A 15,187-nucleotide genomic window follows, 5' to 3' on the forward strand; every position below is an offset into this window, starting at 1 on the left:
GTAAAATGGAGGATCACACTGAGCTCCTCAGACGAAGAGTGCTCTTCCAAGTATCATTAATGCAATACAAAAATGAGTTTGGAATTAATGCAATTATTATTATTAATGCAATTAATATTAAAATATTACACATTAATAAAACTAACTGCTATTAGGGTAATTTATCTCCGTGGAGAGGGATTGCTTTAGTAATGGACTAGTGACACTAAAAAAAAGTAACCAGTCACTGGACACACTACCAGTAAAATGCCCTTTTCTGTGGCCCTTAAGTACATGCTTAATGTCTCCCATACTCAGCAAAAGCGTGTGCTTAAAATCCACGTGGATTCATCTCTCTCTAGTGATCACTCAAAGCTACCGGGAGTTAAGTAAATGAGGGAAAACTGGCATGTCTGGAGTCCTGCTCCAGGAAGTGACATCACCATCTCACAGGATGTGCCGAGTGGGACGGTACCTACTTATGTTGCGCATGGAAAAACTTGATCAGGCTCTGCAGGAAGTCCGGCCCTTGCTTCGTCCGGCTCTCATTAGCTTTCAGCAGATACTAGAGGGAGAAGAGACACCAAGTTAGGATGTCGTTGAGGGTCTTCTCAAATGTTGGGCTAGCTCAGAGGAAAGAACTGGAAGACTCCAGATTTTTCAGAAGGCTAAGCCTCTTTTTTGTCATATGGCCATTTCTTTAGGGGTCAGATTCACGTCTGGAAACGGTGACACCTCTAGATGAACCTGAACTGCAAAGTTCGGATTCAAATTCGGGTGTGAACTTACCCCCAAGTCCAGAGCGTTTTGGTTCGGGTCCCACCTCTGGTGGAAACCCTCTCAGTGAAAGCGATCGCAATCATTTTGCAGATCAGTTCAAGATCCAATAGAGCTTCCTCTAAAACTTGGTCGCAGTTACAAAAAGTGGTTGTGTTTCACTAACATGAGCTCTGTGACAAAGTTCTTAAGGTTTCCTCTGAATACTGTGTGGGTGCCTCAGTTTCTGGCTGACACTCTGTCTCCTGACAACTAATGGCCCGGGCCCTTCCGCCTTGCAAGGGGATGCTAAAGGTGTGGGAGAACAAAGAGGTCAGGTGACCTCCTGGCCCAGGAAAGAAACTCAGCAGAGAAGGAGGGACTGGAGGGGGTTTCAGTTGGGAGCTGGCTGGGGACAGGAAGTAAGGGGAGATGGGGTTGTCTGGCTCGCTGCCCCCTAGGATGGACCCAGCTGAGGGGTCCTGTTCTCTGTACCTACAAGTTCTGTTTTAGACCATGTTCCTGTCATCTAATAAACCTCTGTTTTACTGGCTGGCTAAGAGTCACATCTAACTGCGAAGTGGGGGGTGCGTGCAAGACCCTCTGGCTTCCCCAGGACCCCACCTGAGTGAACTCATTGTGGGAAGCGCACGGAGGGGCAGAGGATCCTGAATGCTCCAAGGTCAGACCCAGGAAGGTGGAAGCCATGTGAACTTCTTGCCCTGGAAACAGTCTGCTCCGAGGAGAGGAGGCTCTCCAAAGTCCTGACTGGCTTTGTGGGGAGCAGTTCCAAAGCATTGCCCAAGGACTCCATGACAGGCTCGATAAGCCCATCCTAAACACGATTGCTTTTCCTAGTGCAGCATTAACACATTTAACTTAATTTTAGCAGGTCAAGTTATAACCTAGGTCTCCGAAGGTTGCTGTGCTTTCCCTTGGAAAACCCAAAGATGTGGACTGGGAACGCTCTCAGCACCCAAAGGTCAAGGATTGAGTCTATGGGGTTTTAACAAAGAGAGCTTTTCTCCCAAGTGTTTGTTAAGTTTTGAATTAAATACTACTGTCATAAACAGATAGTTAAGGGTTAATGTCTCTTTTACCTGTAAAGGGTTAAGAAGCTCAGTGAACCTGGCTGACACCTGACCAGAGGACCAAATCGAGGGACAAGATATTTTCAAATCTTAGTGGAGGGAAGTCTTTGTTTGTGCTTTTTGTTTGTTCTTTGTTCGCTTTTGGGACTGAGAGGGACGGGACATCAATCCAGGCTCTCCAAATCTTTCTGAATCAGTCTCTCATGTTTCAAACTTGTAAGTAATTAGCCAGGCAAGGCGTTAGTCTTATGTTTGTTTTTTCAATTTGTAAATGTTTCTTTTGCTGGAAGGATTTTACTTCTGTTTGCTGTAACTTTGAACCTAAGGCTGGGGCAGGGGGACCCTCTGGTCTATAGGAATCTGATGACCCTGTAAAGCATTTTCCATCCTTATTTTACAGAGATAATTTTTACCTTTTCTTTCTTTAATTAAAAGCTCTCTTTTTAAGAACCTGATTGATATTTCCTTGTTTTAAGATCCAAGGGGATTGGATCTGGACTCACCAGGGATTGGTGGGGGAAAGGAGGGGGGATGGTTAAATTCTCCTTGTTTTTAAGATCGAAGGTGTTTGGATCTGTGCTCAACAGGGATTGGTGGGGGGAAAGGAGGGGGATGGTAAATTTCTCCTTGTTTTAAGATCGAAGGTGTTTGGATCTGTGCTCACCATGGAATTGGTGAAGTCCCTCAAGGCAACCCAGGGGGGAAAGTTTTGGGGGAATAGAGAGTGCCCCAGATACTGGAATTCTGGGTGATGGCAGCGTTACCAGAGCTAAGCTAGTAATTAGGCTTAGAAGTGTCCATGCAGGTCCCCACATTTGTACCCTAAAGTTCAGAGCGGGGAAAGAAACCTTGACAACTACGTTAACCAAAACCAATACAATTTTAAAACAGTCCACATAAAAATATTACTCCTCCTCTCAATCAGGCTTTACTTGTAAAGTAGCTGGAGTGACATTAACCTAATAGGTCTTCAGTCATCCAGAGAGAGAGAGTTTGTTTGTATAAAAAACCAAGAACTTTAAGGTCTTCTTCATGCAAAGAGAAGGGCACAATCCCGTTTTCTCTCCTTTTCAGCTAACGCAGCTGTCAGTGGCTCTCAGAATGGGGCTGATGATGAATTTCTTCCACTCCAAATTTTAATTTTCTCATAGAGATGGCCACAGTGGATCACACTGGGGTCCATTTAACCCAATATCCTGTCTCCGACCATGACTAGCACCAGCAGCATCAGGAGGAGGAGCAGCAAGAAACCCTGTAGATCATGAATAACCTGGCCCCCAAGGGAGGTTTCTTCCTGACCCTGATTAGTTAGAAGTTGGCCTATGCCCTGAAGCATGAGGATTTAAATCCTCATCACACTCTGGATGGTCTCATTGTCTATATACATGTTCAGTCCTTTTTAGAATCCAGCAGAGCTCTTGGGTTCACTGGCCTTTTTCTAAGTAGCGCAGTGTTGCAACGGCAAAGCCAGCACCAGGCTCAGTTCATGCCCCTGGAAGACGAGGCAGCAGCAAAGGGGTTAATGTGGCTCTCATTAGGAAGATCCTGTGTCTGTGTATTTTGGAGGCAAGGAGCGTGAGGAGGCCAGAGGCGGAAGCGTTGTGTGACAAGCTGGGTTCTCTTTTATACCGTCTCCCAGACGGCTGCACAGTAGAGCATTACAGTCGGGCAAGGGCGGGGTGATTTTTATTTCTCCCTCCTTGCCAGGAGCACAGCTGGAGAAACGAGCCCAGAAAAGGGGCATGGAGGATTGGTGTAATAGGTCAGAGCAAAGCTATATAGAGCCTTTGTTCGAGGGAAGGTGGGGGTGAGCAAGAGATAAAGAGGGACTATAGCTTTAACCAAGTGGAGTGGTCAGAGGAGAATTGGGTTCTATTTCTGGCTCTGAGAAAAGAGTCGCGTCTCTAGTGGTTAGAGCAAGCGGAGGCAGGACTCCTGGGAGGGGAGTGGGGAAAGAGTCTATTCTTGGCTCTGCTACTGACTTCCTGGGAGACCTTGGGCAAATCACATAATCTCTCTGTGCCTCAGTTCCCCTCTCCACAAAGCAGAAATGATACTTCCCTGCCTTGTGAGGTTAAATGAATTCTATGACAAAAGCAGGAGCCTGGGGAAGGGTACGGGTTCCATGGATCCCGGCCTAGCACTCTCAATCCACCCCCCAAGCAAACTGGGGGCCAACACTGGAACGTTTGGCCTCGCTGGCTTATAAATTACTGGCCAGAAAAGCCATGCAGAGGTTCAGACTGGAATGGGGACTGCCGGCTGGGTGTCATAGACCCTGTACAGCTAACCGGCAGTGGTGATTCCTTGGACTACATGGGGGTTTTGGTGCTTCCAAGGGTATGAGCTAGACTGATCTACAGAGCTGAGGGAAACATAAACCTGCCCAGGGACAGAGCCAAGGGCGAAATCAAATAGCCCTAATGTAGCACAGCAGGTTCAAGGGGGACACACACAAGATCCCATGCTTCCATCTTCTCTCTTTTTCCTCTGGAGCCCCTGGAACAGAGCCCCTCCCTATGGCCGCGCTGCGAACACTGAGTGTTTCCATGTGCTGTTATTTATTTAACAGTGAAGCTATTCAAAGGGATGACTCAGTCCCTGGCTCACCCCCCAGAGCCCCAGCCCGTCCACGTAGCCCAAAACCACAAAAAGGCAGGCAAGCAGCTCCCGGGATCTTCCCCTCCGCTCTCCAGCCCTGCCAGGAACTGGCCCCATCTGGGCAGCCCTCTCTGCAGCCACAGCCTGACACTCAGTTCTGACTACGGCAGCTGAAGGTTCTTGGGGACCCACTCCAGGTGCACACGCTAACCATGGACCATTCTCCCAGCTGCAGTTTTCTTCAGGCCTGTCCTCTGCGAGGATGTTGTCTAGTGGATAGAAGAGGGATGGGAGAGGCAGCACTCCTGTGCGCTACTCCCAGTGCTAGGAGGGGCATGGCTCTAGCGGTTGCAGCAGGGATGGGGAAGTCAGGACTCCTGGGTTCCTTTCTTGTTTCCAGGAGGGCAATACTGACTAGTACTTAAAGCGGGGGGGGTGGGGGGGTTAGGCAGCAGGAATCCTGGGTTCCACCGCTCAGCTGCTGCATAACCTGGTTTGCTCAGCTGTTAGACTGGGATAAACACGATCGCCTAGCTGGCAGGGCTGGTTTGAGGCTTGACTGACTAACGTTTGCTTCTAACACCGATGAAAGGCAATGCAGACATGCAACATGTTATTGCACAAGGCTGAAATCCTTCCCTCTTGCTACATCACTCCTGGGATTTCCCTTGGCTCTTCCACCCCAGCTGGAGCAGGAAGCTCTCGCTCTCACCCGATTTCTGGTTTTTCTCAGACTGGCCAGGACATACAAAATGACCGAGCCACACATGCCCCCCAAAATAGGGCACAACTGCATTTGTGCAAACTTCACACGTGTCCCAGGGCCGGGCGAGCAGCTCCTGAGATTCCGAGCTAGCTGGTAGCAGCACGAACTCCAGCTCTGCAGATACCCGAATGGCTGGGACACAGCCTGCTGGCTATGGCTACGCAGGACATCTTCCCCAGAGACACCTAAAGAGACCCAGTCCAACACCTGGCCTAGGATTCTGGGGAGGGTCTGGCCCCAATGAGATTTCCCCCCCCCCCCCTTGTAAACAGTCCCTGCTGTGAGACAAAGCGAACGGGAAGCAACTCAGCTTGCGAAGGGCTTTGCAAGGTAAAGGCAATGGTAGCAACTCAAGCGGAGCTGGCACTCTGCACCCAGAGCCAGGGCTGGCTACAGGCAAGGCAGGGTGGGCACAAGGCCTAGTGAGGGTGGCAGATCGAGAGGCACAGGCTAGCAGCGCACTGGGGGGTGGAGCAGCTGTTGCGGATGAACGGGGCAAGGCAGACGAGGAGCCTATCCTGGTTCTAAGAGAGACCTGGGCTTACGCCCTCCTTGCCCCACACACCTCGACATGCAGGAGTTGATCCCTTGGCATATTTCTCTACCACCCATCCCTGAAGTATCTGAGCAATGACGGCTGTTGGGTAGGATAACTGACGGCCCATTTGCTCCTTCATTCGCTTTGATTGTTTTCTACAGATCACTAGGTTCTTCCACCAGAAAGTGCTCTGGCTAGAGCTAAGCAAGGATGGCCCAGTGCTTAAGGCACCGGATTGGGACTCAGGAGGGCTGGGTTCAATTCCTGGCTCTGCCACAGACTCCCTGAGTGAGACCCTGGGCAAGTCTCTCTGCACGCCTCAACTCCCCATCTGAATGAATCCTTCCCTTCCTGACAAGGCCGTGACGTTCATTACCATGTGCAAAGGGATCAGATACCATGGGGACCCCAGGAGGGTAGAGATCCTCAATACAGCTTCTCCAGATAAAAGCACCCACGGCTGCTCCAAGCCCTACCACCCTCCTCAGCTCCGTTCTCCAGCACGGAAAGGCCCATCACCTCGCACATCTGAAGCTGGAACATCCGACGCTCCTTCTGTGTCTCCTCGGCGATTTCCCCTGGAGACGGCTCCGCCTGGATGACTCCCGCTATCCGGGCTCGCTCCTTCTCCTTTTCGATCTTTGCTCTGGGGAGGCAGGACATGAATTACTGCGTAGTTCTGGTTGGCAAGGCCCAATCAGGAGAGGCACCCACTGAGAGAGGCAGAACTCAGAGCTTCCCACCTCCCAGTGAACTCTCCCGCACCTGTCCATACAGCCCTATCATAGAACCATGGAGTTAGAAGGGATCGCAAGGGTCATCTAGTGTAACCCCCCTGCCAAGATGCAGGATCATTCTCTACAGCGCCTCCTGCTAGGAGAGGCTGGAGGAGCCAGGAGATTCCCCCAATCTCCTTTTCGTGCTGAACACCCAGATGGCATTAACCAGTGACTTACGCTGGAGCCCGGCTGGTCGAGAGTGCACAATTTACATCCAATGACCTCGTTCGCTGCCAGGGCCCAGTCACCTCCCAAGCTGCAGCTCCCACACAAAACCTCTTTGTTTAGAGGAGGAGGATCAGCCTATTCCTGCCAGAGGCAATGGGACTACTTACACTTTGGTCTCATAATCCTTCCAGGCTTTCTCAATCTGCTTCTTGGAATCCTGCGACACAGAGAGAGCAGCAGTTAGCGAAGTCCAGGACCGATTCTACTTGGCACAGAGCAGGCGGGCACAGAGCAGGGCTCCCTTCCCATCTCGCCAATGCAAACGCACGGCTGGACAACACTGGAGCATCTTTTGCTATTCTTGGGTTAGGCTCTTGTCATAAGTAGATAGGTAAGGTAAGGGTTAATTTTCTTTTGCCTGTAAAGGGTGAACAAAGGGAACCAAACACCTGACCAGAGGACCAATCAGAGAACTGGATTGTTTAAAAGTCAGGGGCGGGAATTTGTATACTCAAGGTCTTGTTGTTTCCTCGGCTGTGGGTAAAAAGCTTTCTTCTAACTCCATCTTATCTCAATATTCTACTAAACATCTGTGAGTACAAAAGGAACAAAGTAATTCGGTCTGTGATGAGCTTTGTGTTGTATTTACAGGTGTGTTGATTTGCTGGACTGGTTTAAACGGGGCTATCTTTTAAATCAGACTGTTTATTATATTTTCTTATAAGCACAGAGCCTGTATTGAGTTTTAATGCAAGATTATTGTTTTGTATTTTCTTTCTTTTTATATAAAGTTCTTTTTTAAAACCTGGCTGAGGTTTTTGGGGTTTCTCTGGTGAGGCTACAGGAAGGGGGGTTGGAAAATCTCTTTATATTAGCTTTACTAGATTTGAATGCATCGCCTCGGGGGAGGGTGATTTCCCTCTTTGTTTTGCCTTCAAGGAGTTAATTACTGCATCGCCCAGGCTCATCCAGGAAAAGGGAGGGGGGAAGCGGGGGAGCAGATAACGAGGAGACAAGGGGAAAGAGCTTGTTTTCCCGTTGAGATAGGGAGACCCAGGGGTTCTGGGTCTTGGGGGTCCCCCAGGGAAAGGTTGCGGTGACTCGGGGTAACTAGGAACCCCAATAGTCCTAGTTGGTGGCAGCGAGATAGATCCAAGCTGAGTATAAGCTTGGGGAAGGTTCACAGTAAACACTCAGATGCTGAACTCTAAGTCCAGATTTGAGACAGACGTTTGTGACAGCTCTACACACAGTGTGACGTTGCACTTCCATACACTTTAGAAAAGTCTGTTTATAAACGTGAATATGATGTAACTGGAATATGCTTGATGCAAAATGTCTCTTGTAAGGTATCACTGCAAAGCTTATAATCTACTGAGTGTGGTCATCCTATTGGTAGGAATGTATCATTCTGGTATCTGAAACTAGGAATATGAAGTATAACTCTGAGGCCCTATTGTAATTATGCAAAGTGTGGGCCATTAACAGTGGTTTGGAATCTTGATGGCTGCCATTGACTAGGACAATTGGTTGGAAATGGTTTATTTACTTGTAGGCCTTCCTGTGAACATACCAGCCAGCCCTGGAAGACTGGAGCAGGGCACCTGATGTGAGCATGTCACATGATACTGGAATCCATCTTAAACCTGGTGCTTTTTAGGAGGAGGGGTGGAAACCTAGAGACACAAAAGATTCCTGCCTTGTGCCAAAGATATAAAAGGGGGTGGAACAGAACAAAGGGGGTCCCAGTCCTGAGAAAGCCCCTGCTTTTCACCTAAGATGCCTGCTGGAACTAACAAGAACTGCACCAGGGAAAGGATTGGGCCCAGACTAGGAAGGCGTCTAGTCCGTGAAAGAAGCTTATTGGAACATCTTCGAGGGGGAGATATTACCTGTAATCAGTTTTTTAATGTATCAGGTATCAGAGGGTCGCCTCTGAAGAAGTGGGGTTTTTACCCACGAAAGCTTATGGCCAAATAAATCTGTTAGTCTGTAAGGTGGTGCCAGACTCCTTGTTGTTTTAATGTGTTAGGGTTAGACTTGCATATTGTGTTTTATTTTGCTTGGTAACTTTCTTCTGTCTGTTATTAGTTGAAACCACTTAAATCCTACTTTTTATACTGGCAGTTTATGAGTTTACTCTGTATAAGCTTTATACAGAGTAAAATGGATTTATTTGGGGTTTGGATCCCATTGGGAGCTGGGTGTCTGGGTGCTGGAGGCAGGTAACCGCTGAGCTGTTTTTAGTTAAAGTCTGCAGCATTGGGGGTGTGGACCAGACCCTGGACCTGTGCTGCAGCAGGCTGGCGTGTCTGGCTCAACAAGGCAGGGTTCTGGAGTCCCAAGCTGGCAGGGAAAACGGACTCAGAGGTAAATTCAGTAACATCAGGTGACAGTCCCAAGGAGATCTCCATGACCACTGTGAGACCTTTTGCATAAAGCGTATTCCAGTTACATCATATTCACACTTATAAACACATTTTTATAAAGCATACGGAGCGCAACATTACACACAACCCCATCCATTCACCTCCATCCAGCCTGCCATCCTCCTGCCACTGTGGTCCTGGGCTCCCCACACATTTCCAACTGTAGCAGAGCACCGATGTGGAGGCAAGACCCAGCAGCGCTGCAGCCCCTAGGCCACTCTGCCCCATGGTCAGAGGGGACAGAGGTAGGAACAGCCCCTTCTGCTCAACACCCCCACCAGTCAGGTGGAAGAAGAGACTGCCTGGCATTCTTAGCCTCCTTCCCCAAGGGGTGGGGAGGGAGAAGATCGTGGGGTCCCCAGCCCCGCCCCACCACCAGGTACAGACCGGGTCACCCCACAGCGGCACATCAGTTTCCCGGTGCCACGTCACAAGCCCTGCTGCACCAAGGGAGACGCTTTAATCAGATCACAGGGCAGAGACGGAACCTGCATAGTCGTGGCGCTTGGGGCCAGTTCCAGGAGCAGCGGAAGGCAAAGGCAGGGATGGATGGGAAACTGTGGTGGGCCAGGGGAGAAGCGGTTTCTTGAGAGACAACCAGCTTTTCACACTGCAGGAGACCCAAGAGCCGGAGTCCCCAGCCCAGAGGGACCCGTTTGGCCGGTTATCTCAGGGTGCAGCCGGGAAAGAGCCAAGGAGATGGGACCAGAGAGCCGGGGATGGGGGAGGGAGTTGTGGTTACTGTTTCGCCAGCCTTATTTCTTCCCCTAGGCCCCTCCCTGCACCCCCCAGGGAGAAGGCTCTGCACACCAGGGCCACCCAGAGGATTCAGGGGGCCTGGGGTCTTCAGCGGCGGGTCCTGGAGTGGAAGGACCCTGCACCGCCAAATTGCCGCCAAAGACCCGGAGCGGAAGAAGCTCTGGGAGGCCCAGACCCCATGAGAGTTTTCCCGAGGCCCCTGGAGCGAGTGAAGGACCCGCTCCAGTTGCGCTGAAAAACTCTCATGGGGGCCCCTGCGAGGCCTGGGGCAAAGTGCCCCACTTCCCTACCCTCTGGGCAGCCCTGCTGCACACCCAGGCCACCCCCCTTGACCCAGGTGTGCAAGACACTAGACATGACAGCACCCAGATCTGCCTGACCCCAGGGGCCATTTGCAACTCGCCCAAGGGCTGCAGCTGCCTGGTGCAGGCCTGGCCTCTCAGATACCCTGTGCCTGTGGTGACACAGTGTGGGTTGGAGGGGGACAGGTTCCCAGGGCACAGGAAGACACATCGCCTCTTCCCCAGGTTTTAGCAGACCAGGGCCTGCTAGGAGCTGTAACTAGGAGAGATCAACAGCCCTTCACTGGACTAGAACCTGTAACACCCCCAGCAGGGGAGAGGCCCCGACAGGAGAAGAGACAAGAGTTAAGAGGTTGCTTCAGGGAAAGGATCATCTCGTGGGGAGGCCCTGGACTAGCATCCAACCCCTGCCTCTGCCGTAGGCTCCCTGGGTGACCTTGGCCGGCTTTAAACTGTTCCATGCTTCAGCATCCTCGACCAAACTGGGACCCCGTCTGCTCTAGTTATCCCATCTGCTCTCTGAGGCGGAGCCAGTCTCGCACTCCGTGTCTGTGCAGCGCCCAGCACAACAGGCCCGGCTCTCAGCTGGGACCGCCAGGCACGGATAAGCCACACGAGACCGTTACTAATGCAACGCCCGGGAGCTGCTCTTCAGTCTGGTTACCGCGTGCCCCACTGCAGGGCTGGCTGTGGCCGATGGGCTGCGTGAATTGCTAGGCAGCTCTGTCTCCTTGCTGTGACCGAGGCGCGGAAGGAAACGGGCTTTGGCTGAGAGGGGAACCCTGCCCCTTTGTTGCCGGGGGGGGGGGGGGGGAAGGCAGGGTGCGCCGGTGGAGGGGTGGGGTCTAAGCAGTCCATAATAGCCATTGGCAATGAATAAGCAACAGTAGCCAGGGCATCTCCCAACCTCAGATCCTGGGGTGCTTGACACCCCTAGGAAGCAGCTCTGAACTGTCCATATTACGCAGTGCGTCGCAGCACGGGGACAGGGAGCTAAGGAGGGTAGGGGGCTTTCCCTTCCTGCCTCCCCAGATCTGCAGCAGGGCATCTCCCAAGATCCTCACGAGGGGAGCCCGTCTCCCGCTGGTCTCAGGGGGCTGCCCGAGTGCAGGGCTCCACCTGGGTAGAAGTATGAACCATTGCAGGCTCTCACAGAGGTGCTTCAGTCAATCGAGGAGGAAACATAGGGGAGCCATCTCCCATACGTGGAAGGACCTGCTCCTGGCAAGGGACTGGACACACAAGAGTCAACCCCAGACAAGGACACAGCAACATCAAACGGCAGCTGGACGGAAGCTGTCCTTCCTGGGCTCCCCCCTGCCATCTTGTGCCTCCCACATCAAGTGCCCACCACCTGAGCGGGATCTTACCAGCCGGCCATCTTTCAGCTGCCCCTTCAGCAGGCTTTCCAGGGGGAAGGAAACGATGTTGTTCAGATTCTGCACCTGGAAAACCCAGCAAAACAAGGAGTGGTTACAAAGTGGCTGGTACAGGCCCCTCAGCCCCTAACTGAACAGGCTGTCTGGTCATTTCACCCATCTGACAATTGGTTTACCAGCAGTACCTTATTCACCCACTAGGTGCCCCTGTGCTCTAGAGTTCCAGGCAGGGTGCGACCCCCGGTAAACACAGGAGACAAAACTGGTACTCAAGCTAGGTAGGTGCCTGTTGGTGTGTGCAACTGACTACAGAGGAACTGCCCCTGCTGATGGGTCCTGGAGTGCAAATGTTCCCTGGTGAATCTCTAGCTGGAGATTAGTGGACCCACCACACAATGCTCCCTTCATCTCGACCTGGGGAAGGACATCCTCATGTTGAGATAGCACGTGGGCTGCATTTAAAAAGCTTAGCCACCAGGCTTTGGCTGCACGACTTCCCTGTGCAGGCAACCTGCAACTAATACAAGAAAATATTGCTCTGGGCTATTCATTCTTTGTATCATAGCAGTGATTGAAGGCCACAATCAGAGATTAGAGCAATGCCAAACACATATATTGAAAAGAAGGTCTCCACCCTGAAGCGCTTACCAGCCAGGTCTAAGAGGAGAGACAACAGAGGGATACAGCAGCCAGACAAGGAAGAAACGCCAGCTAACAGCAAGTTACCATCACTGTAATACGCAGTGTTCACAGCACACCAGCGGTCTGACCTTAGACCCGTGTTTTGGAGGCATCACAGCAGCAGTGGGTTTAAAGGAAATATTTGTATTACAATTGGGGCCTCTCGGCATCATGAAAATCAGGGCTTTGTTATGCTGGGTGCTGCACACAGACACTTAGTGGGAAACAGACAGTCCCTGCCCAAATTGCTCACAATCTAAATGGTCTGATGAAAGGGCAGATGGGGAAACTGAGGCACAGAGCAGCAAAGCGGCTCAGCCAAGATCACACAGCAGGCCAGTGGCAGAGCCAGGCCTCCCAAGTCTGAATCCAGTGCTGTCCCTACCAGATCACAGCATAACAACCCTCTTCTTCCCCTCCCAGGACAAGACACACACGGGCTACACAGCACCCTGCAGCTTCAGGATCTAAGAGATCAGGCAAGTCCCATCCCTGCTAAGCGTTAAGAGCCAGGCAGGCTCTGGCCACCTGGGAGAGCTGGCACGGATTTAACCGTTAAGATGAGGGAAGGGCCTACTTTGTGCCAAATGTAGCTGGCTAGCTGGGGATGGCTGCAAGATGTGAGGCTGTTACCACAAACCACATCAGTGGGAGATTAGTTCAAGCAGCCTTCCCACCCCCATGCCACCCCGAAGGCCACGATCAAAGGAGTTCTCCAGCAGCGGTGATCAGCACAGAATTCAACACTGTAGCAAAGAAGGCGAGAAGCTGCCAGCACGGCTGCAGAAGCCACTTCCCAGCATCGGACGGAACCTGGAACGTCCCTCCAGGTAGGTTTCCAACGGGACGCCAGCTTTCTGCAGCCAGAAGAGTTTCGGGGGACAGGAAGGGGAATAGGGGCAGCATGAAACCATCACTGGGGTTCCCGTGTATCCTTCACCAGCATCTCTCACGTGAGTTGGGAGACAGCCGTGCTGGAACGTGAAGCTACAGCTCTGGTCCCACATGGGGTATTTCCCAGGGGTGTGGACAGGGGAATGGGAGGGTTAGGACAGCAACCTCCAGAAGCTCAGAGATAGGGGGCAGGCACAAAAGGCCATCAAACATTCTGCACTTGGTGCTGCGTTTTGACTCCCAGCCAGGAGGTTCAGCTGCAGAGGGAGGATTGCCTAGTGGTTAAAGCCCTGGACTCAGGAGATCCGGGGTGAATTCCTTGGTCTCAGCCCAGACTGTGAGAGATCTTGGCCAAGCCATTGGAATATCCTGTGCCTCAGATCCCCATCTATAAAACAGGGATCACAATCCTGCCCTACTTCCAAGGGGGAAAATGAACTCCTGAGTGTTTATGAGATGCTCATGCAAACTGGATTTTAAGCTCTTTGGGATCGGAAGCATCTGTTTGTACAGCACCTGTCACAATGGGGCCCTGATCCACGACTGGGGGTGGGGCAACCCCAACGCCAATGCCTGTGCTGGCCCACTGGAATAGCACCACTGATTCCCCACCCCCCCTTTGACATTTAGCACTTTACATAGGCTAATTAACCCTCACGGCACCTGGGGACACACACAAATGTTGTACTGGAGGGAAACTGAGGCACAGAAAGCCAACATGAGTTGAGAACGTTTGTAGAGAGTCAGCAGCGGGGCTGGGGAATAGAACCCAGGTCTCCTGAGTAGCCTTCCTGCACTGTAACTATGACGTCACTCTCCCTCCCAGAGATGGGAATGGAACCCGGGTGTCCTGACGCCCAATCCCTGCCTACTCTAGCCACCACGCCTCATTATGAAGTGGGATTCGGGGCTGGGGAGAGAGGGGGACTATTGGCCAAGATTTGGATGGGGGGGAGAGGGAAACACCGGCAGAAAGAGAAAGTTAAAGCAAACCCAGACGCCTTGGCTCACTGAGTCCGTGGAATCTGTCTCTTTCCAAGACGAAGTGGGGAAGAGGAAATACCACAGGGAGACATGGGGTGGAGGTAGCATAAACCCTGCCAGGAATCTAGAAAGGAGCGGGATACATTGCACTGAGAAAACACGATTTGCTGCTGAAAGTTACAAGCCTGTACACGCCCAGCCAGGCCAAGGAATGCAGCCGGGGACCGGAGCCTGAGCTGCGACCCACCCGCAAAGCATAGCCTGTGCTCCGAGGCTTTGGGGGCAACTCTGAACACAGCTGCTGTGATGACTGCAGGTGCCACCCAGGCTCAGGCCTGGACTGGAGCCCAGGAGCAGTCTGGCTTTCCCGGGACCCAATTTCAACACTTTTCTCTTTAATCTGCTCCACTGGCTCAACTCACTGCTCCCCCACCCCTCCCTGAACACTTGACTCTGGCCTGGAATAGGGGGCTGCGGGTCAGGAGTGAGGGGCATGGCCACAGCTGTGTGGGTCGGAGCGAGGGGGAGGGAGCCCAGGGCTAGAATAGCAGAGGGGCTGTGGGTTGGGAGTGAAAGGCATGACCAGAGCTGTGTGGGTCAGGGTGGGGTGGGGTGGGGGAGCCTAGGGCTAGAATAGCAGGGGGGCTGTGGCTCAGAAGTGAGGGGCATGGCCAGAGCTATGTGGGTTGGGGGGGAGGGGAAAGCCCACGGCTAGAATAGCAGGGGGGCTGCGGGTTGGGAGTGAAAGGCATGGCCAGAGCTGTGTGGGTCGGGGTGAGGAGGGAAGCTCAGGGCTCGGGGTCAGGACTCAGGGCTGTGTTGCAAAGGGCAGAATGGGGGTGTCGATGGCCCCATCCGCCCAGTATGTGGCTCTGAAGATCTCACTCCCGTTTTTTAACCTGGCTTTCATCAAGCAACCGGTTTTCAGAGGGGCCAGTCTGGCTTCACCGCAGTCAGAGGAGCTTTGCGATAGACTCCAGCAGAAGCAGGATCCTGCCCAAGTCTCCACGCGTCTGCTGCATTCTCCCCTCCCGTAAATGAACGGAGGGATTTTTAAAAAGCATCGCCTTCCCCACAGGCA

At 52.2% G+C, this 15,187-nt stretch overlaps 1 protein-coding gene across 3 annotated transcripts in view; it reads right to left on the reverse strand.

The window, feature by feature from the left end:
• ASAP3 (ArfGAP with SH3 domain, ankyrin repeat and PH domain 3) overlaps window positions 1-15,187 on the reverse strand; it is a 79,924-nt gene that overhangs the window by 30,954 nt on the left and 33,783 nt on the right. For all 3 annotated transcript variants that reach the window (XM_075060904.1, XM_032802863.2, XM_075060903.1), the window contains exons 4-7: window positions 11,539-11,613; window positions 6,846-6,895; window positions 6,251-6,377; window positions 459-544 (exon numbers count right to left, since the gene is read on the reverse strand). In XM_075060904.1, the coding sequence (XP_074917005.1) occupies window positions 459-544; window positions 6,251-6,274 (110 nt within the window). In that variant the 5' untranslated portion in view covers window positions 6,275-6,377; window positions 6,846-6,895; window positions 11,539-11,613. The remainder of the gene's footprint in view (window positions 1-458; window positions 545-6,250; window positions 6,378-6,845; window positions 6,896-11,538; window positions 11,614-15,187) is intronic.

The sequence above is a fragment of the Chelonoidis abingdonii genome, chromosome 25 (assembly GCF_003597395.2).
Source record: "Chelonoidis abingdonii isolate Lonesome George chromosome 25, CheloAbing_2.0, whole genome shotgun sequence".
NCBI classification, from domain to species: Eukaryota; Metazoa; Chordata; order Testudines; family Testudinidae; genus Chelonoidis; species Chelonoidis abingdonii.